Source organism: Primulina eburnea, chromosome 15 (assembly GCF_022965805.1).
Source record: "Primulina eburnea isolate SZY01 chromosome 15, ASM2296580v1, whole genome shotgun sequence".
NCBI lineage: Eukaryota > Viridiplantae > Streptophyta > Magnoliopsida > Lamiales > Gesneriaceae > Primulina > Primulina eburnea.
The window spans coordinates 2,026,832-2,053,623 of record NC_133115.1 but is presented as its reverse complement, the minus strand read 5'-3'; the positions used below and the strand labels follow the sequence as shown (position 1 = coordinate 2,053,623).

Genomic DNA, 26,792 nt, shown 5'->3' with positions numbered 1-26,792 from the left:
TATAAACTATTTATGCAGACAGATAAAATTGCAAGAAATGACTGTTTCTAGATTAATAATCTAGAAGAAGACAAATCAAGAAAGATGGAGGGACCATCTTAAAAAGGACCACTCAACCACTACATGGTCCATATGCAAGCTGTAAAGGCTTATCAAGATTTGAAGTCCGAGTTTCAAATCCGAAAGAGCCTTCTATAAATAAAGAAGCAGAAGGAAGATGAAGGCATCGATCAACCTCTTCATTTTTCTTCAAACCATTTGTAATATTTTCTTTTTCAAGTTTATGTGTGTAGTAAGTTCAGCTACTGTAAGTAGCTAAACAAGTTTCTCCTCCTCTACAGGAGGTTACTATGTAATAAATAAATGTTTGTGTTTGAATAAAAGAGATCTTTGCTCTTAGCCCCTCTCATGTATTATTTTCAAAATTTTATTTTATACTGTACACTCTAAGGTAGGAAACGAATTAGAGTTGTGCCAAGTGCTGCTGAAGGAATCTGCGTCAGTAACCATCGGTTGCGATCACGTGGTTGGGCTGTGAGGAGCAGTCTGTAAAATACGGTGGATATAACCCGGTGGTACTCCGGTCAAAAAGGTATAAATTTAATTTTATTTTACGGAAGCATGATGGGCCATTATTTGAAAAATAAAATCATTAATTCAAAATTGGGTATGAGGGGTATTTTGGGAAATTGGGTACCAAAACCAAAGTTTATAAAAAAGAGGTACTGATACACAAGTTGCCCGATGATTAATGAATAAATAAAAAAAAAAACAAGTGGAGATTAAAGTTTCTATCTATAATGATCCTGATTAAGAAACTTCCTTCATTATATAAAGTTCATTTTAATAAGTAGACACCATAAATTCATTGGCAAAAGTCTTGAGGTTAAGTTGATGTTACATGTGGAGGCACTGCCCTCGTATGGTTTGGATGGATAAGATTCATACACATGTGATTTTAAAAAAAATTAGTGGACCTCATGTATGTGTGGCTAAATTTGAGCCTTTGAATCTATCATGGTGACAATGTCCCTGTATGTAGGATGAGATCAACCGAATACATTGATCATTGTCAGCAGAAAACGGCCAAGATTGTAGCAAGTTTTATGAATTTAGAACTTGTTTTTACTTAAATCTCACACGACGTAGCTCTCCGATGTCGTCAACAAGTTAAGAATTTTGAATAATTATTTGTATAACTTAATATGAACTTGATTTGATGTTCATTTCGGTTTTGTCGAACAAGTTAAGAATTTTGAATAAATGGATTTGAAATACATCCATCAATCCAGTATAACATAAGATTATTAAAATCCAACGTAAACCCAAATCTATTATATATACTAGTAAAAGATGCACATGCATTGCATGTGCTATTATTATTTTTAATTTGATCAAATAATATTAAATAATAACACGAAATTATTTTCGATTTAGAAAAGTTGTTCGATTTAAAAGGGAAGTTTTATTTTGATTTTTTTCTATTTAAAATATAAAGTGACTTGAAAAGTTTTTTAGTATGGTAAGAAGGGTAATTATGAAATAAATATTTTGGTGTCCTCAAAGGTAGTTATTCTAAGGCCCTCACACTTAATATAATAGTATAGAAATATAGATATATAATTAATTTTTTTCCAAAATAGGAAAGTTCCCGTCCAAATTACTTACTAAAAAAGAAAATGCAATGTTTAATTAGTTTATTTAATTTTTCTTAAAAAAATTGGCGGAGTATTAAAAGCTATCACTTATATAAGAAAAATTGGCGGAGTATTAAAAGCTATCACTTATATAACGTCTTCTAATGGACATTAAATTACCATTTAGTAATCATAAATTTTTTTACCTAAATGCATGTTATTTCGAGATTACGGTTGTATTTATGTGTCCAAAAGATATGTAAATGAGAATTGTGTAAATGTAATATCGGTCAGAAATTTTTATGATTGTAAATTGTATGTATGTGTCCAAAAGATAGAACTGAAAACTTATTTAAGTATTAGTTTAGTTTATTTACGGATAAAATATATGTTTAAACTATAGAAAACCTTAGATAATTAAACAAAAAAATCAAAAGTTTCATTTTAGATTAGACAAATTAATTACTAAGAACAATGATGTGTTGTCAATGGTCGTGAAAGATGTAGAGAAACCAAGTGATAATAAAAAAAAAATCTAACTGATTAAACGAACCTCGAACAATTAATTATCTAAGTTATGTTGAAAAATGTATTATATAAGTTTTGAAGTTGGTCATGTTCAAAATCAAATATACGTAATTGCATTATATATATATGATATTATGAAATAAGGATGGATCAGCATTATTTTCGAATAATCACACAGAATTAATTACATATGAATGTTAACTTTGCTATTTCTAACTATCATGTACAGTAATTTAATTATTGTAAAATGTACAATTGATCAACGAATAAACAAGTAACAACAATAATAAAGCAAAAAAATTTCACGTCGTATAGAAATTTGAAATAAATATTAACAGAAATGACTCGTAAACACTTCGATACACTCAAAGGAGTGATGAATGCGAAAAATGATGCATTAATTGATTAAAAATCTTTTTCCATATGTTGTTTAAGTCAACTTTTTCATATAATCAATATATTATCAATCGATATATATTGATTTATCATTCATATATCAGTGTATCTAACGAGCCAAACTAATAAGTTTTTCCTAATTGATTTAGTTTCATATAATTTTTTTTATGTTGCTTCGTTCATTTAAAAAATAAATAAGTTGAAGTCTTGCAAGACGATGCATTTTGTTTTGGGAAAAAAACTTGTGTGAGACGGTCTCACGAGTCGTATTTTGCGAGATATATCTCTTATTTGGGTCATCTATGAAAAATATTATTTTTTATTGTGAATATCGGTAGAATTGACTCATCTCACAGATAAAGATTAGTAAAATCGTCTCACAAGAAACCTACTCTGTTTTGAATTGTTTTTTTTTAATTGAATTCATTGAATAACCCAAATATACTTTGCACTTAAAAAAATAAATAATTAATTGAAATAATTTATAAAAATATCTTATTTTTTGGCTTTTCAATTTTAAGGTTGTTACCCATTTTATGATTTTTTTTTATGTATGGTATTTAATTTAGTACATTAATATAAAGTAAATTATTTTGAAATACATAATTAAAGTAAGCTAATTACTTAATTATTTTATATTATGTAAATTGCTTAAACCTAATCACGTGCGCCACCGGCCGGTCCTTTCCCTGGAATGGGATTAGGGTTCGGATTGGATCATTTTAAATATAGAGAGAAAAATAGAAATGGCGGCTTCACTTTGTCCAGTGCGCACGTTCTCTCGCCTGCTGTCTGAAAATGTCTGCAATTCAACAGAATCTTTCCACATCCATGGCCTCTCCGGCCTCCAGTTTCATCGCTCACTACAGCTTCGAGAACATCAAGTACCAAGTTTCTATTTTTTTTTAGAGTTGAGTTTGTTTATTACGAGTGAGACGATTTCCGAATTTATTTTGTGGTGATTTGGTTGCAGGTCCACGAGTATTTCGATTCCTGGAAAATTTAAAGTGGCCGTGAAATGTGTTGCCGCACCGAGAGAACAGGTGATTTATATGTCCAGTTACTGAAAATATATTTATTTTCTTTTGGATTTATTAGAGTTGTTTGACAATTTTTTGTTGTTGTTGGGTTCAATTTTTTTCGGTAACTTTTCTACCAATGCTTTACTTGTCTTGTCAAGGCATATATGTGCTTTCTTTGTTTTATTACATATGAACTGCTCGTAGTGTACGACCTCTATTCAGTAAGCTGATTCCCAATGCTGCTTTTGATGAAGCTTACAAGACGAAAGTATCTCGCAACGAAAACATGGCTAAACTTCAAGCTGGCTACCTCTTCCCGGAGGTGCTGTTTTAAACTCCTTGAATTACTTACCTCTTAGCTATTTTTGAAGCATTACGTCTGCTGGTTCAACACTGATTTGTTCTCGGATGATGTCATGGCTCGATAACTGTGTGTGTAACGGCGTAGTTATCCGAGTGAAGTTCTTCCTTTTCTAACTCGAAAAGTTATACATGTTCACCCCTCTACTTTTGCTTTTGAGTGAGAACTTAGATTTTTTACCATTTTTTATCCCTGTATTAGATTGCCAGAAGGAAAGCTGCACACATGTTGAAACATCCTGATGCCCAAGTAATCAGCCTTGGAATTGGGGACACCACCGAGCCCATTCCTGAAGTTATAACTTCTGCAATGTCAAAGGTATTGACTGCAGTAATATTTAGGGAGCTCTTTGAATATCATGAATTGTCAATTTTTCATAAAATTCAAAGGCAAACTGTCGGAATTTTTAGGTCTATTTCTTTGGTTACTATCTTTTATATGCTAATTTATGTGTTTTTTCTTTGAGTTGATGGAACCCTTGTATTTCAATTTGTGTCAGAGATCATATGGGTTGTCAACTGTTGAAGGTTACAGTGGTTATGGAGCTGAACAAGGAGAAAAAGTCGGTGATTGCCTCTTTCCTTTTTTATTTGGTCCTATAACTGTGCCTAGCTTTATATTGTCATGATGCCAATTACTTACATATTGAAATTATTAAACCGCTTTCATTCTTTCACAGTTTCTTCTATTTGTTATCTTCTTTTTTCGTTAATTTGTGCATCTGCTAGTTGTCTAGTTCCAAGGATTTACCAGGCTTCTATGTTTTTGTCTATGTCGCAGCTAATGTCTCAAACAAAGCTTCTCTTTTTTTCTTTTTCAGCAATTGAGAGCTGCCATTGCTGCAACCTATTATGCAGACCTTGGAATAGAGGAAGGTGATATTTTTGTCTCTGACGGCGCAAAAAGTGACATTTCTCGCCTTCAGGTTTATTTTGTTTGTATGTTCTTGCCGCTAGGTTTTAACTATCTACATGATTTTATCTTTGGAAATATTACTTGGTGATTGAATAATATCTGTGATGATTGCTTTTTATTAAAAAAAGAATTTAATTTGTGGAACGATTTTATTGTTTCTTCGAGGCAGGTTCTTTTTGGATCTAAGGTGACGATATCCGTTCAAGATCCATCATACCCGGTAAATATGCCAATGAATGCTCATATATTATTACAATAGTATGGTTATAGAGGGAAAAAATGTTTTTTTAATGTAGGCGTATGTGGATTCAAGCGTGATTTTGGGTCAGACTGGGCAATTTCAGAAGGACATTGAGCAGTTTGAAAAAATTGAATACATGAAATGCACCCCAGAAAATGGTTTTTTCCCTGATTTATCCTCTGTTGGTCGAACCGATGTCATATTTTTCTGTTCACCCAATAATCCGACTGGTTATGCTGCCTCAAGAGACCAGCTGACAAGACTTGTGCAGTTTGCTAAAGAAAATGGATCCATCATAGTCTATGACTCAGCTTATGCTATGTATGTATCTGATGATAGTCCAAGATCCATTTTTGAAATTCCTGGAGCCAAAGAGGTTGGTTTGGAAACTGATTTTTGCATGTAATTCTTCCATATTAGTTCTCGTCTTCTGATCTTTGTTAGTTTCCTGCCTTGACGTTCACTTTTGGATTTTGTTAACCGTCTTGTAGGTTGCGCTCGAAGTTTCTTCCTTTTCCAAGTACGCTGGTTTCACCGGCGTTCGGCTTGGTTGGACTGCAGTTCCAAAAGAGCTCCTGTATTCTGATGGATTTCCTGTGGCGAAAGACTTCAACCGCATCGTCTGTACTTGTTTTAATGGTGCATCTAACATTGCCCAAGGCGGTGGTGTGGCTTGCGTTTCGCCTGAAGGCATTAAGGTTAGTCCCTTCTCTCATTTCAAGATGCATACCCGCGAAGAGTTTGCTCCTGTAACTATAGAGGCGTGAAATTTTTAGTCCTGTTTGTTTGCACGTATTGACTAGCCCTAAATTTATGCCTCACCTGCTACTTTTGTTTCTTAAAGCTGAAATCACTCAATTTGGGAACGTGACTCGTTCCTTTCTGATACTTTATTTACCTTTCAACTGAATTGAAACTGAGTTGGTGATATAGTTTTGGTCGAACTATACATACTTAAACTACGCACATAGTTTTTGAAACAAATCATGCACAAATTGTAGTTTAAAATCTTCTACCTACAGTTAGATCTTATATCAAATGAAATAACATCCTCACATGCAGCATCATTGACCACCTGATTTATGTATGGTTCGATCAAAATTGATGGTAATTATTTGGTATTAAACTGGCATTAATTGAACCACCCTGAAAGAGAAAATTGAGTGATTCCTGCAATGAACAGAAGTGATATTTGGAGCATATTTATAGGACACAAATCGATAGGTGATGCATGATAAACTATGCAGCATCACTATAGTTTTGAGGTCAAAATTGCATTGTACACAAAAAGCGCATCCAATCATTGAAAGATCGACATGACTTCTCTATTGACAGGCCATGCATGAGGTGGTCGGCTTCTACAAGGAAAACACCGGTATCATAGTCGACACGTTTGATTCTCTTGGATTTAAGGTCTACGGAGGTAAAAATGCACCGTATGTTTGGGTACACTTTCCCGGCCAAAGTTCATGGGAAGTCTTCAGTGAGATTCTTGAGAAGACCGATGTTGTTGTCACTCCTGGCAGTGGTTTTGGACCTGGTGGTGAAGGTTTTATCAGAGTGAGTGCCTTTGGGCACAGGGAAAATGTTTTGGAAGCCTGTAAAAGATTCAAGCAGTTGTACAAGTAAACCATACAACCTGTCTGATTAGAACAGGTACGTTGGTTCCGAGCCATTTTAACCTGATTTTGCAGAATCAGAGTTGATACATTTAAATACCTCTGTTTTAATAATTTTAAAAGTTGTATTTATTTCCAAATGTTTGATGTTTTAATAATTATTAAGCGATTTGGAGCCATAGTGTACATGTCCAAAGCTGAGCTCACTCTGAGGAATAGAATTAATAACAATAACAGAAAAGAGACTATCATCTACACGATGTCGCGGGTCCGAATTAGGACTTATATGGTTAGCTCTAGATTTCTAGAGAACAAACTTGCAACTTAAATCAACATTGCTTGCATGATTTTAACTGGAAGTTGATTTAATATTATTGAAATGTTTATACAAGCAATTAAATCATTAACACAAAAATATTAAACAAGGTTAACATGTATGCAAAATATTGCATATATAAGCAATCCTTTAGTCACCCTGTCCTTTTGATATTTGACACAAAAAAATCACACGAAATGGACTAAACATATACGGGTTCGATTTAAAAGAAATTACAAGAATCTTGCACACAAGAAATAGAGGGCAATTCGCATTTATGGATTGATTTGCTCAAAAGATGCAAAATGTGGAACTGATCAATCACGCTTCTTTCGTTTTTGAGACTTCAATTACGCAAAGCAGTAACCCTTTATGGACATGTCGTGTTTGCCAGCATTGATCTTTTGTATTGAAATACAAAAGATTTACGTACAAGAAATCTTTCAAGTTTCTTGTTTGTATGGGCTCAGATTCTGATGTATGTTAATGCTTTATCTTTTCCCATATTTTAAGGAAAGTGAATACTAACAATATTTTTTTTTGATAGTAATAGTTCAACTATTCTTTTATAAATATGCAAAAATATAACATGAGCTGACAAAATCGACTCCAGACTTGGGCATTTGCTTAACAAGAAAGCTTGGTAATATAATTGGAACCAAACATTTGACTCGACGATTTATTCGAGAATATGTCTCTTGTGATACGGTTTCACGAATTTTTATCTATGAGACTGGTTAACCCTACCGATATTCACAATAAAAATTAATATTTTTATGTAATATTTTTTCATAGATGACCCAAATACGATATTTGTCTCACAAAATACGATCTGTGATACCGTCTCACTTACTCTCACATAAGTTTTTGCCGTTATTAAACCCCTGTGACTTAATTGTGATTCGGGTAAATCAAGAAAAATAGAACAATTATGTAGGAAAATAGATGTTCGTAGTGTTGTGTATTGAAAAATTAGAACTTTTTTATGAACAATAAAGAACAAACAAAACTGGACTTGTACTTGTAATTCACTCCAGGGACTCACCAAAAGAAATTTAGCTCCCTACCAAATCCTTTTGGGAGAAGGAATCGGCAGCAGCAATAATCCTTTTTAATCATGAGTACTTATATTTTTTAAATTATGTTTTAAATTTTAATTATGTTTAATTGTATTTTTTCTAATTATGTGCAATTGTAATTTTTTTTAAAGTTTTTTTAAAATAAAAAATTAATACTTCAATATTACTTATACAACGTCTTCACATATAAACACACAGAGAAGATAACAGCTGCAGGAGTTTAACCGTGCAAATCGAAAGATAGCAACTACGAGTTCTCATGTTGTACGCTTAAAACTAATGAACCAAACCGAGCTCAAACAATTCAAATATTTTTTGAGCCGAATTATTCTATTTGATAGTGAACGTGTTCTAATACAATGAAAACATACATATATCATACGAGCTTATGAACTCAAGAATGAAGTTCCAACCAAACAATTTGATCGAGCTCAAACTCAGTTGTCAGAGAATAATGGGATATATTTTATTTGTGATTTAATTAAATGGAGGAGCTCTGTAGTACGCTGGAACAGTAGCAGGGAAGAACATTTGTCTGACTCCCTCTGCCTTTATAATCGGCAAAATAATTCTTGATGCACCCTGTGAATTGAAATTCACGAAAACAGATAATTGTTAGCATTCTTCATTGAGAAAATATAACTTTATATGAACAATAAATAACAAACAAAGAGCCGATGACTTATAGTCCATCTAGTAACCAGTTCTTCCAAATTCAGGACAAGGTCTCGAGTTCGGAAATGAACCTATGGAAACTCACCGAGAGCAATGTAACTCCCAACCAAATCCTTTTCGGAGAAGGAAAGGGAAGCAACAACCGGCCAACGCCATAGACTGCAACCGCGAAGAAATGGAGGACGAGGCTTAAAGGGCATGGATTCAGACCAGAAAGCAAAGACACAGGGCCATTGGAGAAGTTGCCTCCAAGACTCAAATAGTCGAAACATGCTTGTCGCATTTCCTGCCTTGCTTGGTCGGGAGATGCACAAAAGACTTTGTAAAGAGCTCCAGCTAATGTGTTAATTGTAGATGCCACCGGCTACAAACCACATAAACATACAGAATCACGAGTCGAAACCGGTAAAAATTTATTAACTAGGGAAATAATGAAGTTTGGTGATCTTGAACACACCTTTCTAAGGGTGTAGAAGGATTCAAGATACTTGCTTAGTGTAGTTGCATCGTGTAAATCATATATAGGTTTAAGAAGATTACGAAGAATGACAATATCTGATAGAGCGACAGTCATTCCTCCCCCAGTTAGAGGATGCCGCATATTAAAGGCGTCTCCCACCAAAAGTGCACCAGGGGTGGGATAAGGATTCGCAGGCATGCTTCTGTTTGGCATGGTTCTTATGTTTCCTTTATCAATCGCGGCGTTAAACGAATCGTTCAGCTGCGGAGGAATCTGAGGTAAAATCCATTAGTCAGTTCATATGAGAAGTTCATGCCATGTAAAAGATAATGAAACGTTTGTGTCACTGATAGAAAACTGCACTTCTTTTTCCATTTCATACTTGAGGTAGTACCAAGATAGGGTCCATGGAACCAAACTTTAACAAACGAACAAAATAAATTTATCTATAATTTTTTAACCGAATGAAATTTTTAAAGAAACTGAACTTGACAAATCGAAGTTTCGCAAAGCCAACCTAATGGACTAGCCTATACAGTTGAATTAGCAGAACTAGCCAAATCAGAATACCTATAAAAGCAAATTTTCTCTAAAGTTTTGTTGTTCAGTTTATGGGATTCTTACTTCTTAGAGAAAAAAATTAAAGTCAAAATGGAATTACTTGATAGTTTTTAAAAATAAAACTTCGATTTACCATACTAAATTACTATTTCCATTTGCTGGATAAGTTCTGTAAACCAAAATATTGCTTGCCTAGCTGCTTTCTCACTGCTTTTCAAGGGAATTTTCTTTCACCTCAACATTGATGAAGAGTACCTGTGGAGCCACCACCGTCTTCAAGTAACTAGCCATTTCACCATTGGCAATGGAAGGCACCTTCTGTCCGGGGATATCAACCAGACAACGGATCTCAGTACTGCTGATGGGATAAAATAAGACTGGTGACGGATCTCCAAGAACAACGTGCCCATGATTAGCAAATGGGAGTTCACAATTTTCCAGGACCAAACCAACGAAACAAGAGGGGTTTTCCACCTGTGATCATATCATGTAAAAGACCCTTTTCTTCAAGAACAATCACGAAGTAAGATTTAAGATAATGGCGCAAGAGGGCACAACAAACTTTCCTCGAGCCACATCTTAATTCTCACCTTGGGAGTGCAGAGAGAGCGTCTCAAGTTCGAAAAACAACCATCACAAACAATGGTTAGAGGAGCATAAGCAGTCATTTCTTGACCATTCTTGTTTCTGTATTGCACTCCTTTAACCGTTCCCTCTTCTTCAAGCAAGGACGTCACAGTTCCTTGTTCGAGCCTAACACTGTCGAAAGCAAATGGTTAAACACGAAATGATATCGGCCTATTTAGAAGAGTAATCACCAGGGTCCCTTATAAAAAAAAAACCCTTAAATTTTATGTGCAACATTTTTAAGATCTTATGTTTCACTCCTGTCGTCAAACTTTTTTGGTCCGCTCCTGCTGACAGTCTAATAATAACAGAAAGCTCATACTTTGAGAGAGTGCTGGCCTTTTCTCGCATCCGCTGTATGAAACGGCCATTGTGAAAGCTTCTCCCCGAGACATCTGAGTGAAACTTTTCCAAAGGATAAGATAGCATGGCATTTCTACCATCCTTGTAAAGGGCATATCCAAAAACTCGTTGAGCGTCGATGCCACCAACACAATCTGAGTTAAAATATAAATTTTACACAATATAAATATGGAAGTCCAAACCAAAGAGTACCATACATAAATGCAAAAGTGGAGGCAATAAAACTGCAGATGTGACAGAAATTTATTTTCGAAGCTGTCGGTGTCACCTTCTAAGCCCAACTCCATTAATTTTAGGTACCCTCCAGGCTGTAGAAGTTCCCCAACGATACGATCTGGCTCGCTCAAGTCTCTTTCAATGACATGAACTTGACGGCCCTCCTGCAATTAAATATCAAAACATAAAAAATGAGTAGATTTTACAGATGATCCCAGAATAATTAAGACTTAGTTTATTTGAACTGTTTATGCTTCGATTCATGATTAGCTAGCTTCATTGATAACACCAAAATGAGATGCGGGTCCTTGAACACTGTATTATCCTCTGGCAATATTCTGATCTTTGTTTCTTTGGAAGAAAATTTGAATGAAAAACTATACAAAAACCGTTCCAAAAATAGTTTTATACTTTGCCACGCGCATATTATGATCGATCAAATGTAAGCTGCAAACTGGATATGTGTTCTTGAAATGAAATCGACCTAAAAACTAGCTCATATTAGACAAACTTTATATACATACGAGATTTAGGTAGTGTTTAAATCTCATATTAGACCTAAAAATTAGCTCATATTAGACCAACTTTATATACAAAACTCGGCAATCTGATGTCTTCAGCATCAACTTTCTCATTCAGGCCTAGCTTGGTTAGTATTTAAATCTTATTTACTAATCGTCGAAACATTGCGAAACCGGTGATGCAGTGACATGAACATCTCGTGATCCCAGGTTATAAAGTAAGAAACCTCATGTCCATTGTAACATAAAAATGGAAAGAAATATCAATATGTTGCTTTCTGCAGAAAAATTGTTGGGATGCAACCAAAGTCCCACATTGGAAGATCTAGAAAAAGATCATGGGTTTATAAGATGGAATGATATCTCCATTGGTATGAGGCCTTTAGGGTGGTTCCAAAAGCAAAACCATGAGGGTTAAAACCCAAAGTGGACAATATCATACCTGTGTGGAGATATCCGGATTCCATTGGTCCTAACAAAACTGATCAGACATAGTATAAATTCGCATTGATTCACATATGCACTCTCGGTAAACGTAGAAAAACAAAAAAAAAATAATAATAACAAACAAATTTTGTAGTTCATAGAAAATTTATCATTTGAATATGCAACGGCCCAGCTGATTTTCTTGCCATAAAAAATAAAAAGAAAATACAGCAAACTGAAAGCAGTTATTTCCTGATCATACCTTGGCTAGAGTATAAGCCAGAGCCGCCCCGGCCACACCGGCTCCCACAATGATAATATCAACCGCTCCGCCTGCCTCCGCCGCCAAACCACCTCCAGCGGCAGAGCTCTCGTTGCACCCACCTTTACGTCCAATCTTTGAACCTATGGTTCTCTCATCCTCTCTACGCAAGCTGTGAAGCAAAACGAACCCCAACAACAAAGCAAATAAACCACCAAAAATATACTGATCCATCGCCACCATTTCCACAATCGGTCTAATTTGAGATCAGTACAGATGAACAAAAATTCCAAGAAACAAAAAAATTAACAGTGTCGTATTGAAACGTGTGGGATTTTCTATGCTGGGAAATGTGCAATGTTGGGATTTCTATCATGTGCATGAAACGTGTGAGCATCAACCAACCCACTGCCTACATACAGTTCCATTTAAGATTTTACCTCTTTTTGCTTTAAACTTGGATTCCTCCGCTTCATATGCTGGATTTTAGACATTTGATTAATGAATCTTTACATTCACCTCCTAAGTATTTATCGTATTTGCACGAAAATTACCGTAACACTGTCTCCATGGGCCGCCTGGGCGGAGCTTATTCAGGCCGGGCCCAAAAAAATTAGTATATATAGGTGGGTCAAAGAAATAATTTTTTAAATAATATGCTATATAAGTCCTTATTTTAATCATTTTCTTTAACTTGCAATTCGACTAATTACACAATTCACAAATCACAAATCATTTCTTTCCGGCCAAAAAATATCAGTCCAGTCACCATGCTCGTCAATTTTGCTAATTTCATTATAGATTGGGCTTCTTGCTTAGATATGTAAAATAGATTTAGGCAAAAACTTGTGTGAGACGGTCTCACGGGTATTATTTGTGAGACGGATCTCTTATTTGGGTCATCCACGAAAAAGTATTACTTTTTATGCTAAGAGTATTATTTTTTTATTGTGAATATGAGTAGGATTGACCCATCTCACATATTAAGATCCGTGAGACGGTCTCACATGAGACCCACTCGCAAATAATTTTGTTTGTGATAAGATATTACGTTTCAAACTGAAATTTTGAATTAAATATTGTCATGAAATATGAAATAATTTTGTTTATATGTCCAAATTTGTTCAGTTTTCCAGTTTTTTTTTTTTTTTATATATTTTTACTTTTTCCTTTGTCTTGAATGTAGAAGCCTACATTGAATCAAAATTCTAGCTCCGCCCCTGACTGTCTCGTTGTCAGTTTTGTGAGACAAATCTCAAACAATATCTAAAATATTATTTTTCGCTTATTTTTACTTGATTGTTGATTTTATTTTTATATAAAAATATTATTTTTTATTATAGGTATAAATCGGGTCGACAATGAGTCCGTTGCATGAGAGATGTCTTTTCATGCAAACTTATGTTAGGACACTGGTGTCATTTTATGCATGTTAGTTATTTTTAATTTAAATACATCAATGCTGTAAAATATAGTGTAAATACATCAATGCTGTAAAATATAGTGTAAGCAATTAAAATATAATTAATTTTACATAAATACCTTTAAACTATCATTTTCTTTTAAATATTCAATTTTTTCTTTTATTTCTATTTTATAATTCAGTCATATCTTATTTATATTTTAAAAATATTAGTTAGTCCATTACTTCTAATAAAAAAATATGAAATAGTCATTAATTTAAAAATTACAAATTTTTTAAATAAATCCAACTTTTCATTAACTTTTCGTATCTCTCAAAATAAAAATATTTTAATTAATCCAACTTTTCATTAAATACTCCACATAAATATAGAATCAATACATTTAAGGGGAAATTTATCACAATATATTATGTTCCATACTTCTTAAATTTCCTACATAATAATACAATATAGAATAAGTCTTATGTAAAACGAGTTCAACAAACTGCACAAGACTTCTCCCACTCGACGCTATGTACCATTATTTGCACAAAAATCTTCTTCAAGTGATGCCAACCAAGCATCTAGCTACATCACATGTTGCCCTCCATTGTAACAACTTTGGCCAAGTACATGTATCAATAAAATTTCTGTAAAACAGTCTCATGAGTCGATTTTGTGAGACAAATTTTCTACTTAGGTCACGATCTTCTATATCAAAAGTTAGAATTTTCTAATTAGAAAGTAGAGTGAATCTCATGTGAAACCGTCTCACGGATCATAATCTGTGAGACGGGCCAACCCTACCCATATTCACAATAAAAAGTAATACTCTTAGCATAAAAAGCAATACTTTTTCATGGGTGACCCAAATAAAAGATCTGTCTCACAAATACAACCTGTGAGACCGTCTCACACCAGTTTTTGTCTAGAAAGTAATATTTTTTTTATATGAGACGTTTTACTTTTTATTTTGAGAACAACATTCACCTACCTTTGTTTGTTGCAATAATTTTTCTTTAATTTTAAGGGAAGTAAACATATCAGAGCTCTGAAATATGAAGCTGGATCAGAAAGAGATCATTTGATCCGAATAATCTTCAGGAAACTCAATACATGGAGATTCAGATAAGTTTACACATCAAGAGCATTAATGGTAAAAAGACAGATAGTGCAAAGAATTAATGAGAATAGGACAAGTCGTTCAACGTTGGTGTCGAAGACTTTTGATCGTTGAAGATTAGACTATATAAATAGATTCAATGAATTTGTATTTTTAGTTATGTAATTTGAATTTTTTTATATCTCACGACTATATCTGTTAGACGGGTCAACCCTACCGATATTCACAATAAAAAGTAATATTCTTAACAAAAAAAATAATATTTTTTCATGGATGACCCAAATAAGAGATCTATCCCACAAAAGATGACATGTGAGACCGTCTCACACAAATTTTTGTCGTTCTAACAAGCCATTCCATATTCTTTCCTTATTGGAACTCTAAACCGATCCTGTTATATGTTATTTTTTGTCAGCTTTATTTTTTAGATTTGTCAAGAAAATTTTAAATACTGATTTGAAGATTTTTTGAGACAATGAGATAATTAAAGAAGATAAACGTTTGAATACATGTTTTTGATGTGTTGATTATATGATGAAGATATTTTATGACATTATCTTGAAAGATATATTGCAAGATTTAAAAAGATAATTAATGTCTATGCTGGATATGATGGAGCTTTCTATATAAAAGAATGTTAATTAATTTGAAGATTGTCGAGCGTGGTCAAGTGAAGTCCGGGGAATGTGTTTTGATCAAAGCGGAGTTGAAGAAGAGTTGTGATTGCCAAGTGCAGTGAATGTCTTAGGCATCTCCAACCCATATTCTCTATTTTTCATCATCTATCCTCTAAAATAGAGATTCACGATCTCTATTTTCAAAACCTTCTCCAACCCATATCCTCTAAATATTACCAAATACTCTATTTCTTTAATTTATTTCATTTTCAACCCATTTCCTTTAAATATTAAGAAATATTCTATTTTTTTTAATTTATTTCATTTTCAACCCATATATTTTAAATCTTACCAAATATTTCATTCGACTCGTTTATTATTTAACTAAACTTAATTAATTCGCTAAACATAATACAACTACATGTGTATTCGACTTGTTTATTTAAAACAATACATTTATTTTGTCATCAAATTGCAAACAAAAGACAACATTCATCAAACAGACATAAAATATAAATCAAGACAAACATAAACGACATATGATTTAAAGAACAACACACAAATTGACCATTAAAAATACTAATATTCCGAATTACTGTACTCCTCCCACAAATGGTCAATAAGAGCATCTCGGAGTGCATAGTGAGCTGATTTTGTGAAGGCCCGAAAATCCTTACTTGAAAATTTGCGGAAAAATTAAAAATTTTCTTTTAAACTAAATGAAGTATCAAATTCATAAAATAATCCGTTAAATAATGTTTACTGTTTAAAAATAGCAGCGGAAGAAATGAATACTGGCCAAAAGAACCAGTTAAAGTATTCCAACGACTGATAAAATATTTGAGCAATAAAAATAAAATGGCAAGTGCTGAAACTGAGGTCCTCGGGTGCCACTACTGCCGACCCAAGCTAGCTCACTGGTCCCCGCCCTCGGTCCCAACATCATCAGTACCTACAACAATCAAGTCTAGTGAGTCTAAAGACTCAACATGCATATATCGTAAATAGCAAGTAAATACTACAATAAAATTTGCATGGGATAAAATATCATGTTCTGAACAATTATAATACGTGCATAGCTGAACTGAAAAACTCATGATAGAAATGTTTGCTCCTTAGAGCGCTGTACTGAAATACTTGTAATAAATTTTCTTGTGAGATTATGGTCTATGCAAGTGGTCCCTGAACTGAACTGAACTGAGCTGACCGATACTGGGGACCGGACCGATACTGGGGATCGGATTTGCGTCTGATCAGACTACTGCCACAGTACTGGGTGAAACAACTGAAATAACCGGTAACTGGTGACCGGACCGATACTGGGGACCGGATTTAATACTGATAGTAAAGTGACCACAAGCAATATCGCATAAATCTCAAAATGAATATTTTTGCACGTAATATAATTAACCAACATAATTAAATATGAACAATTTCGATTTTCTTGCATTAAAATCATGTACTTGCGATATTTAAAAATATCTATATGGCTTGATTGAAGAGTGAAAGAAGATATAAACATGCCTTGGTTTGTTTTGACTGAAAACAAACAAAATAACGACTCGGCGCGGCGGAGACGGAGTGCTCTTCTCTTCCTCACTTAATTCCTTTAAATTAAGCATGCACCATAATTATTAAAATAGCATAAAAATCGTAAACGTGATGCATGAACATTTAAAAATATTATGATTCGTGCTCGGGGCGCTGCTAGGACAAAAATCTCGCCCCGGGTGCAAAATTACCATTTTGCCCCTGGAAACCCAAAAATTACCATTTTACCCCTGGACCTCTAAAATTGACCCGAAGCTTACCAAATTACTTAAAACATCCCAAAACATATTTAAAATATTCCTAGACGTAAATTCGAGCCAAAAGTCGCAGCTTATTTAATTCGTTTTAAAATTCGGACCGGAGTCTCGGTTTTAACCCGAATCGACTCGAAACTTTACCAAAATTTTCCCAACTTTTTACCATACTATAAAAACATCTAAAAGGTTCTAAAAACCTCAAAACCAGACATTTAGACACTTGAATAACAGGCCAACAAGCTGCTGTAGTTTTCGTGGCTCCTACCTCCAACACCCTAGTGCCCACTTCCCATTATTGCACTCCAGCATACAACCCAATCGATCCAGCTCTTGACTCAATTCTCCTAGACCACCCTAGTACTGTACTGAACCCAAAGGAAGCACGGCTACTCCCCCATGCACGAAGCACAGCCCACCCGATCGGAATTCACCTCAACCGCATTCCCGACAAATCTTCTACCCTATGCTTGATCGGCTTCATGGCTTGTCCCAGCCATGGCCGAGCCTTCCTGGGACGTAGCTCAGACCCAAGGGTCTGATCCAAGGCTCAGTTCGGCCCTTGCACCGCTGGACCAAGTCACACCACCGGTCCTCCCACTACAAGCCAAAATCCCAAGAAAACTCACTCGGCCCTTTCTCTACTCACCAAAGCTTCATCTCCAGCCTATATGCTCTTTCTTTTCTTGGTGAAAACAACCCCTTAACACAAGGTACAGCCGTCCCTTTGCAATAATTCAGAGAAAACATGAGTAGTGAACAAATGATGCATGTATTTGAACAAAAATCGAAAAGCTTCCTTGTACATGGCTGGATCGGAATTTACACACACACAAAAAAAACACAACAGCATGTATATGACATAAATGATGCAGAAATAAGGGTACATTGCGTGCCTTATGGTGTTTTGGTGATCAAAAACGAGGGGGGTGAAGCTCCTTTAGCAAGACAAGAGGCCACCGACGGTTTTTTGTTGGAGAATGGTGCTGAAACCGAGAGGGGAGGCAGCTGGGGTAGGGTGTCGGCTGATGGGATCTTTAGGTTTAGGTTAACCACACTTAGGTGCTAATTATATAGAAAAACTATAAGTTAATGGGCCTAGTTTGTTTAATTTAAATATTAAAAAGATGATTAAGCCCTATCAACTCAAAAGTAGGCCCATTAAGCTCGAACCCACTCCCGAAAAGTATATCGAGTTGAAAAGATTTTAAAAATATTAGCCGAACCATTAAAAGTTCCTCGATTCGATAAAATTTGCGTACCGTTAAAAATAAAGTCTCGCAGGTAAAAATACTCTAATAGAATCCTATTTTAGAAAAGTACACTTAAAAATATTTTAACTTAATTTATAAAATTAAATCATGTAATAAAATAATTTTTCTGAAAATTCCCCGGTCTCCGATCCTCGATCGAACGTGAAATGCACCTAGAAATCCTAATGCATGAACTTTTAAAATTTTAAGAACTAAATTCTATCATGCATGAATTATGCATAGAATGCATAAAATAATTAAACGTAATTTAATGAAATGAACATGCTAAATTACCACTTCTTAAATGAGTCTTTATGAGCTTATCTCAATACTCCATCTCCAGTCCGGCCTCACTTATTTAATCGAAAAGATGACAATTAAATTACTGCGTAAAATAAATAAATAAATAAATTTAAAGAAAGAGTTTAAATACTCATAAAAAAAAATCATTTTAATTTAAATACTAGGAATTATGCATGACTTATACGTAGTCTGAATTACGGGTTCTACAGATTTATCTTTTATTTTACGATAGCGTGCAAGAAACTCTTGAAATCAGACATGCTCATCACGTGCCATTTCAACATCTGGGATGGGTGCCTCGTGATAATCTGTGACTGGCACATTCAATTCTCTTTCGTCTTCAATAATCATATTATGCATTATAATACATGCTGTCCTGATATCATGCAACACTTGTTTGCTCCAATGCAGGTCCAGTGATTATCGCCCACTTTGATTGCAATACTCCAAATGCTCGTTCAACATCTTTTCTACAACTTTCTTGTCGTGCTGCAAAATATTTCTTCTTTGGACCTTGTGGATTGTGGATTGTGGATTGTTTGCACTAGAGTAGCCCACTTTGGATATATACCATCTGCTAGGTAGTATCCCATGGTATATTCTTTTCCTTGTATGACATAGTTAGCAGGGAGAGCTACACCATTGGCCAAATTAACAAAAAGATGAGATTTTGATAACACATTAATGTCATTGTTTGAACCTGGCAAACCAAAGTATGCATGCCATATCCACAACTCATAATCTGCTACGGCCTCCAAAATGATGGTTGGTTTTCCGCTACGACCAGCATATTGTCCAGCCCAACCTGTTGGACAGTTTTTTCCATTTCCAATGCATACAATCTAGGCTTCCTAGCATCCCCGGGAATCCACGTTGTTTTCCAATAAGGAGAATCCTTTCAATGTCCTCAGCATTTGGAGACCGAAGATACCAGTCACCAAAAACCTCCACCACAGCCCGACAAAATCTTTTTAAACTTTCAATCGCAGTAGACTCCCCGATTTTAATATACTCATCCGTTGAATCTGCCGCCATACCGTATGCTAAGATACGCATTGCAGGTGTTATCTTCTGGTATGGGGACAACCCGGGCCTCCCCAATGCATCTACTTTCTGTTTGAAATAATTGTCATGTTGTTGAACTGATTCCATAATTCGCAAGAATAACCGACGAGAGATTCGAAAACGTCTCTTGAACATTGATTCATTGTACATTGAAGACTCAGAAAAATAATCATTGTACAAGCGTTGTTCGGCTGCTAATCTGTCTCGATTAATCACAACATGGACAGTGATCGAGCCTCGACGGTGCAAATTATCACTTTCTTCGTAGTAATTTGAGACAACGATAACACTGTTTATGAGTTGGCTTAAAACCATTTGTTGTTCGTCAATGCGATTCAACTCATTCTGTATGTTGGCACTAGGTTGATCTTCGTCGTCAGATGACGACGAGGACGCATAGAAAGAAAAACTTGAAGGACCTCCTTCATGAAAATTCATTTTTGAACAAGTTGTGTAAATTATCAAGAAGTCACTGGTCTTTAAATAAGTGGTGACACTTATTAGTTTAGTTATGTTAGATATTTTAATTTAATTTTAATATTATATAGAATAAAAGCCAACTCATTTTTTTTTTGTCACAGATTGTGTATTTCAATAAAGCCAACTGAGATGCATTTCAAATAAAGGCAATGTGATGGGTTGTCTAGTGGTGTCTAGTCACAATCAGAGCCATGTGATGGGTTGTCTAGTTGCTATCATCTAATAAAGAAACTGAGATGCATTTCAAATAAAGCCAACAGGTTGTGCATTTCAAATCAAAGCCATGTGATGGGTTGTCTAGTTGCTGTCATCTAATAAAAAAACTCTATAGTATGTCAGAGATGCATTGTACATTTAAAGTAAAGTTCTTTCAATACACACATTTAGATCAGATTTAATTTTAATTGAGACCGTTGGTCCAGATTTTTTATCAAAATGTTTTGGCTATAAATTGAAGCATCATACGAAGCATTGAGACAACTCATACAAATTGAATAATTATTTTCAATCAAATGACTTCATCTAAACGTGGTGATGTCTTCTCAATCGAGGAGGACAAACTACTCGTGATGGCTTATCTTGATGTCTCCCAAAATCCAATAATTGGTATAAACCAATCACACGATAGGTTATGGTCACGAGTGGCAGCTACATACAACGAACAACTCGCTGGTAACTCAACAGAGCCTCGAACTACTAAGGCCCTCCAGTGTCGCTGGTTCAACATAAACAAGATTGTCCAAAACTTTAGTTCATGTGTTAGCCAGGAGGAACTTAGTCGTCCAAGTGGTGCTTCTGAGAAAGACATTGTGAGTAATTAATTTTTTTTATTTTCATATTTATGTGAAACTATATTTTTTTACTTTATGTGACTAAGATACAATTCATACCGTATTATAGTTGGATCAAGCAAAAGCCTTATTTAAGCAATCAGCTGGGTCGACTTGGCGGTTGGATCATGTATGGTCTTTGCTTAAGGACCAAGAGAAGTTTAGGTCATCAAACGCTATTTTACCGAATTTCATACCAAACCGCGGGAATATCGACTCATCCCAATCTGACTATTCTCCCAACACAGAATAACCAACACCCGATTCTGGAGGGCTATCTGGGTTTGCTATAAACCTGGATGAAGATAATCCATCAAGAGAGAGTTCTCAGCGTCCAATTGGCATAAAAAAGGCCAGAGCCAAAAGAAAAGCCACTGAAGAACACTTGAAGGACATTTCCACCATGGCCAAATGTACTGAGAAAATGGTGGCTGTTATGGAGAATGCTGAGGTACATCGACAACAACTCATTGCTGTGGAGAAACAAAGGAATGTGATAATGGCTTTTAAAGAAGAAAACAAAATACTAAGGATGAACCCTATGTGCGTTGATGAATCAGTCCGTGCATACTTGATCAAAGAACAACAAAAAATTTGGCAAAACGAATGGAGACGGGGGATGGCTCCGACGGAACTTCTACACCATTTGGACAGTTCTTCGGAGGAACTTCACCATCCGGGTCCGACCTTCCACCATACTAGTGTTCTCTCATGATTGCAATGAAATAAGAATGTGTTTATCTTTATTGTTGTGTGTGTTTTTATTTTTATTTTTGGTGATATGTTTATCTTAATTGTTGTGTGTGTTTCTTTATTGTCTACTTTATTATGTCTACAAATATTGCATGTTTATCAAGTTAAGTTAAATCGATAATAAATGTTTGTAGTAAATTATGTTATGTAATTTTTTTGTCATTATATTGTTCATTAATTCTATTTTGTGACTATTATAAATGGTAAATTATAAATAATTCATGCAAAAAAATAAAACAATTAAAATAAAATTTTCAGAATTAAATAATTCCAAATATAAAATATAAAATGGACAAAAAAATTATTTAAAATTAAAAACATTTAAAAAATTCGAAATTAAAAAAAATGGCCAAAAAAATATTTAACATTAAAAATAAATAAAAAAATTCGAAAATAATTAAAAAATTGGCCAAAAAAATTGATAAAACTACAAGGGTTATATTGCAATTTCATGATGGCAATTTTGTAATTAACTCATCCTCCATTTGCATCCTCCATTTGAACAGTTATCCTCCATTTTTAGAGGATTACTATTCCTTCCTCTAAAATGGAGTAGAGGAATGAAGATGGGTTGGAGGAGAATTGATGCTCTATAATGAAGGAATACTCTATTTTGGAGTTAGGGTTGGAGATGCTCTTAGAAACGTAATTGAAAAAGATAAAATATTTTTTTTTGAATAAGTCCTTTTATGATTGCAATCATATATATTTAGTTGATTTGCTTGGTAGTCGAGCGTGGTCTCGTGGATGTAGGTCGATAGGAACGAACGAGGTTAAAATTTCTTGTGTTCTTATTTTTTGCTTCTAGATTTACATTTATTAATTGTGCGGATTATGAAAACTAAACAAAACAAAAGAAAACCGGATCAACAAATCGGATCGACAAAATTAAATTCTTACTGCTATCCAAAATAACAACAATAATAACCGAAAGCCAGAACGACAAATCCATGGTTCCAGATTTTAGAGACGGTTCTACTATTTATGAGAAACGTGGTCGGGTCTACGTAACACATGGTTAATCTAATTAATTATATAACACAACCAATTATGATACATAAAATTACAATGCAGAGCTACCAGCTTTGCAGACCACAAGATATATGTATTTGCCTTTAAAATTATCATTTACTCCAAATTCATACAATGGAGTATGGCTCTGATTGATCCTACACGCCCACATAAAAAGGGGTAGAAAACATTACATTTCGCTATATTCCTAGACCAAATCATGTCTGCCGCGAGAATTCAAAGTGAGAACGGATTCTGAGGTGTATAAACTACAGGAATCTTCGACATAGTGATGTTACCGTTAAGGATGTTGGGTGCCACAGAATCCTCTCCTATCACGGGATTCACCGGTACGACCTTCTCTGGAACAACCTTATTCCCATCAACCTTAGCCAACACCTCAAAATGCATCATTACAGACTTAGGCTTAGTTCTCCATTCTGGGAATCCCTCGAATGAGAATTCATTCCCATCTTTTATCTTCTTCTCGACTCCAAAACTTATCTTCACAAAAGTTTGGGCAGATACATCCGCCTTCAAAAGCTTAAAGGAACCCTCCTTGTTGGCTTTGGGGCCCAAAACAGAAGAGAGCAGAGCTTCAAAACCAAGCAAGTTCGAGTTCGAGCCATTAATAGATGTGACAGGCCACAATGTGCTAAACTGGTCAGGTGCAAGAAGTGCGGTTGCTTCTCCTTTGAGATCAATGCCTGATACCGAGTGAATTTTGTTAGCTTAACTTTTCCCTTTTTAAAAGTGTTTGTCAACTATTATAACGATAACTACTTTTGAAAGTTGAGTTTTTTAACTCACCCATATTTTTTGCTTCCATGAAGTTTCTCTTCGATGCTGAGGACAACTCAACTAGACCAGGTGCAAGGCGCTTAAGCTTGAGTTTGTTAGTGGGAGAGGAGGTCGATGACAATGAAGAAGGGGACGTCAGTGATGTTGGGCCGACGATTCGAAGGGAAACGATAGGACCATTGGGGGAAGAAGCAGCATGTCGAAGATGCTTTGCCAGAGTCAAAAGGCCCCAAGCAAAACCATCATTTGTTCGATTCAAAGGGAGTGGAAGCTCGATAGGATTCCGCAGGCTCACTGATCTAGCACCCGTTACAGTGACTACCGCACCATCTGCCAGGATGACTTTCTTTAGCACACCAGCATCCACATCATGCTGCATAAAATTTTAACCAAAAAGATCACAGTCAAGCTAATACAAGCAGAAAAGAAACACTGAATTGCCAGAGAATCAGAGATATCCATAATTGCAACAGGTATTAAATAACATTCAATAAAAAACTCAATGGCTCAATCTCCAAATTTGAAAACCATTTAAAATCTACAATAGGAAAAACAAATGAAATTCGAGTGTCCATCTTGACATCAAGTTGAAAAATCAATTCCTCTAGCAACAAATGCTTCAGTAATAGGGCTCATCCACCATAGTCCTTCCACTGACTATATGCATTTACAAACAATAAAACACAACCTGCGTTTGCTCAAAGCTGACTGATCAAATTTCACACAATCACACATTGTAATGATAAATTTTTCTTCGCTTTAAAGTGAACCGAACCATGCAGATAGTGTATTATCTATCTTCAACCATATTCTTACTTCAAAACTTTTATTGATCACATAAAACAAGAGCTTACAGGCAAAGAAATTCTCATGTCCTTGGCATCCTGAATCCATAGCTCCATTGGACCCGCCAACTGAAAAGGGGCAAGAACTGGCATCTGATCATCCAATCTCCGCCCGTCTACTAACCGATTCTCGTACTGGGGCTTACTCGGATCTTCCATTTGAAAAATGGGCAGATCCACGTATTCCCAACGCTTCACATCCTCCAACAGTTTAAAGGGCAATACTTGATTATCTATCTGGACATCGAATTCATATGCTACTGACTTTCCCACCAAAGCGTCCCTCAAATCGAAACCGGATATCTTAATTTCGTCAGATTGGAACCCTAATCCCTTTACAATAGCTTCCTTCAAATCCTATACCAAACAACGAAATCAATAAATAACAAGCCCACGGGAAAATTTAGATTATAATAACGAAAACTCGGAAGTCGCCTACCTTAATAGCCTTGGGATACACAACATCGAAATCTTGTGTGGTAACCGAGGCGGCGGATGACGAAACTCGAATTGCAATCAAAACCAAACAAAACGATGCAGCAATATAAAGCGATCGCAACCTCGAATCCATCGAAATAGAATCAAAATTCATAATGCAATAATATCGAGAAATCGTCTTCGTCTCTCCTTTGCACAAATTCTATCGGACAAGAGGAATTGGGGGATTCGCGCTTCTTCACCGACCCGCGTTCACTTATATATTGAACATTGGCGGTGATGACGTGGAAGCGACGGACCAATAAGAATTGAGGGAATGATGCGCCACAGCGTCAGTCGCATTCGATTGGAGAGGAGAAATCATGGACGTGTCACGCGTACAATTCGGGGGAGGTAAACGGTGTCGTATCAAAATAGAATATTAAATAAATTAAATTCGTAAAAAGAATAAAAAATGTGGCGTCGCCCGGACTCGAACCGGAGACCTTCAGTGTGTTAGACTGACGTGATAACCAACTACACCACGACACCAATTCGGTAAATATCTCGAATTTTAACATATAATAATGTTATTAAACTAATTCTAAAGAAACACCACTAGGGATGTAAATGAGCCGAGCCGAGCAGTAGCTGGCTCGGGCTCGGCTCGTTTCATTATTTTCTCGGCTCGGGCTCGGCTCGTTCGGAATTTATGAAGTTCGGGCTCGGCTCGAGCTCGGCTTGTTAATGGCTCGTTTATCTTGTTTAATGAGCCTGGCTCGGGTTCGCTAATAGCGACGAGTTTTGATTAAAAGCGTCGCTAATAGCGACGGGTATAGACACAAACGTCGCTAATAGCGACGGGTATTTACAAAAACGTGGCCGATCTGGATCGACGACGTTTTTCTTAAACCGTCGCCAACAGCGAAGGTTATGATTAACCGTCGCCGATTTGATCGACGACGTTTTTCTACAATGTCGCAAATAGCGCTAGCTACAGACATCGTCGGCAAAAAGCGACGGTTATTTTAGACTGTCGCTATAATAGCGACAGTATGTCAAACATGTCGCCATTAGCGACGGGTTTTATAAAACCCGTCGCTAATGTCGCGACGGTTTGAACAAAAACCGCCGCTAAATGTTTTTTTTTAAAATGTTATGATTATTTAAATATGAAATAAAAATATATTGTGCTGTATAATCGAAAAAAAATTAACAAAATTTGAGAAATGTAATCATATTATTAATCTGCAAATAATAATACAAGTGTTTCATACAAAATGAATCAGGCATGTAGCGCTACATCTCCCCCTGTGATGTTGATTTAAAATGAATCAAATTGAATTTTCTTAATGTAACGTTGATGAGAATAACGAAATTTAATAAACTTACGTGGAGCAGGCGAATCGCGTGTCAACGAAAGATCCATCTGCATGTCGATGTGTGTGAACGTATAGCTCCCAAGACATTGGATCTCTGCCATGTCGTGCTCGCTAAAATAAATTCAATAATTGTAAAACATTAACATTTATAATTAATGAAATATATATTTTTTCCAAAGTACAATTCAATAAATGTCACGAACATCGTCGCTCGAATATTGAACCTCTTCTATTTCACTTTCAGTTCAAATCAATTTCGTTGTCGTACATAACATTAACATCGACTAGATTTTGAGACGATAAAAGAAATTGAGTTGAGATGTCATGAGGTCCACTTTCGTTGTTTTGAAATGCATCGTTCGCATCAATTTGATTATGCTCAGTATTTGGCTCAACATCAGTGACATAAGCTCGCCTACGTAGAGTACTCACATGCATCCAATCTAATTCTGCTCTCTTCGTTGTTGGATAAGTCAAAT

The 26,792-nt window shown here is 35.3% G+C and overlaps 3 protein-coding genes, 1 non-coding gene and 1 pseudogene across 4 annotated transcripts; 1 reads left to right on the top strand and 4 right to left on the bottom strand.

The window, feature by feature from the left end:
- The first annotated feature begins 3,253 nt into the window (after window positions 1-3,253).
- On the top strand, window positions 3,254-6,898 carry LOC140814670 (LL-diaminopimelate aminotransferase, chloroplastic-like). The gene is made up of 10 exons (XM_073173725.1): window positions 3,254-3,445; window positions 3,535-3,620; window positions 3,838-3,905; window positions 4,146-4,262; window positions 4,444-4,506; window positions 4,765-4,869; window positions 5,029-5,079; window positions 5,156-5,476; window positions 5,592-5,798; window positions 6,436-6,898. Exons 1-10 carry the CDS (start codon window positions 3,360-3,362, stop codon window positions 6,727-6,729), a joined length of 1,398 nt encoding a protein of 465 aa, XP_073029826.1. The 5' UTR covers window positions 3,254-3,359; the 3' UTR covers window positions 6,730-6,898.
- Window positions 6,899-8,394: 1,496 nt separating this feature from the next.
- LOC140814922 (squalene monooxygenase SE1-like) lies at window positions 8,395-12,553 on the bottom strand. The gene is made up of 8 exons (XM_073174016.1): window positions 12,226-12,553; window positions 11,069-11,180; window positions 10,760-10,934; window positions 10,401-10,569; window positions 10,066-10,284; window positions 9,247-9,522; window positions 8,875-9,153; window positions 8,395-8,696 (listed from the first exon to the last, which is right to left on the bottom strand). The coding sequence occupies exons 1-8, from the start codon at window positions 12,466-12,468 to the stop codon at window positions 8,592-8,594; spliced, it is 1,578 nt and encodes a 525-aa protein (XP_073030117.1). The 5' UTR covers window positions 12,469-12,553; the 3' UTR covers window positions 8,395-8,591.
- Window positions 12,554-17,829: 5,276 nt separating this feature from the next.
- LOC140814329 (uncharacterized) lies at window positions 17,830-20,232 on the bottom strand (annotated as a pseudogene).
- A 2,643-nt stretch (window positions 20,233-22,875) lies between these two features.
- LOC140814959 (protein TUNICAMYCIN INDUCED 1-like) lies at window positions 22,876-25,293 on the bottom strand. Its single transcript, XM_073174055.1, has 4 exons — window positions 24,954-25,293; window positions 24,524-24,871; window positions 23,679-24,042; window positions 22,876-23,575 (listed from the first exon to the last, which is right to left on the bottom strand). The coding sequence occupies exons 1-4, from the start codon at window positions 25,104-25,106 to the stop codon at window positions 23,106-23,108; spliced, it is 1,335 nt and encodes a 444-aa protein (XP_073030156.1). The 5' UTR covers window positions 25,107-25,293; the 3' UTR covers window positions 22,876-23,105.
- A 116-nt stretch (window positions 25,294-25,409) lies between these two features.
- TRNAV-AAC (transfer RNA valine (anticodon AAC)) lies at window positions 25,410-25,483 on the bottom strand. The gene has a single exon. It is a non-coding gene; the product is annotated as a tRNA-Val (tRNA).
- Between the last annotated feature and the right edge of the window lie 1,309 nt (window positions 25,484-26,792).

Coding starts and splice junctions, on each gene's coding strand:
- LOC140814670 (XM_073173725.1), top strand. CDS start 3,360: ATGTCTGCAATTCAACAGAATCTTTCCACATCCATGGCCTCTCCGGCC. Junction 3,621..3,837: donor ACAGGTGATTTATATGTCCA/GTTACTGAAAAT, acceptor CTTTTGATGAAG/CTTACAAGACGAAAGTATCT. Junction 3,906..4,145: donor CTGGCTACCTCTTCCCGGAG/GTGCTGTTTTAA, acceptor TCCCTGTATTAG/ATTGCCAGAAGGAAAGCTGC.
- LOC140814922 (XM_073174016.1), bottom strand. CDS start 12,468: ATGGTGGCGATGGATCAGTATATTTTTGGTGGTTTATTTGCTTTGTTG. Junction 10,570..10,759: donor AAGGCCAGCACTCTCTCAAA/GTATGAGCTTTC, acceptor TGCTTTCGACAG/TGTTAGGCTCGAACAAGGAA. Junction 9,154..9,246: donor CCTTCTACACCCTTAGAAAG/GTGTGTTCAAGA, acceptor TGTGGTTTGTAG/CCGGTGGCATCTACAATTAA.
- LOC140814959 (XM_073174055.1), bottom strand. CDS start 25,106: ATGAATTTTGATTCTATTTCGATGGATTCGAGGTTGCGATCGCTTTAT. Junction 24,872..24,953: donor TGTATCCCAAGGCTATTAAG/GTAGGCGACTTC, acceptor TGTTTGGTATAG/GATTTGAAGGAAGCTATTGT. Junction 24,043..24,523: donor ACATGAGAATTTCTTTGCCT/GTAAGCTCTTGT, acceptor AATTTTATGCAG/CATGATGTGGATGCTGGTGT.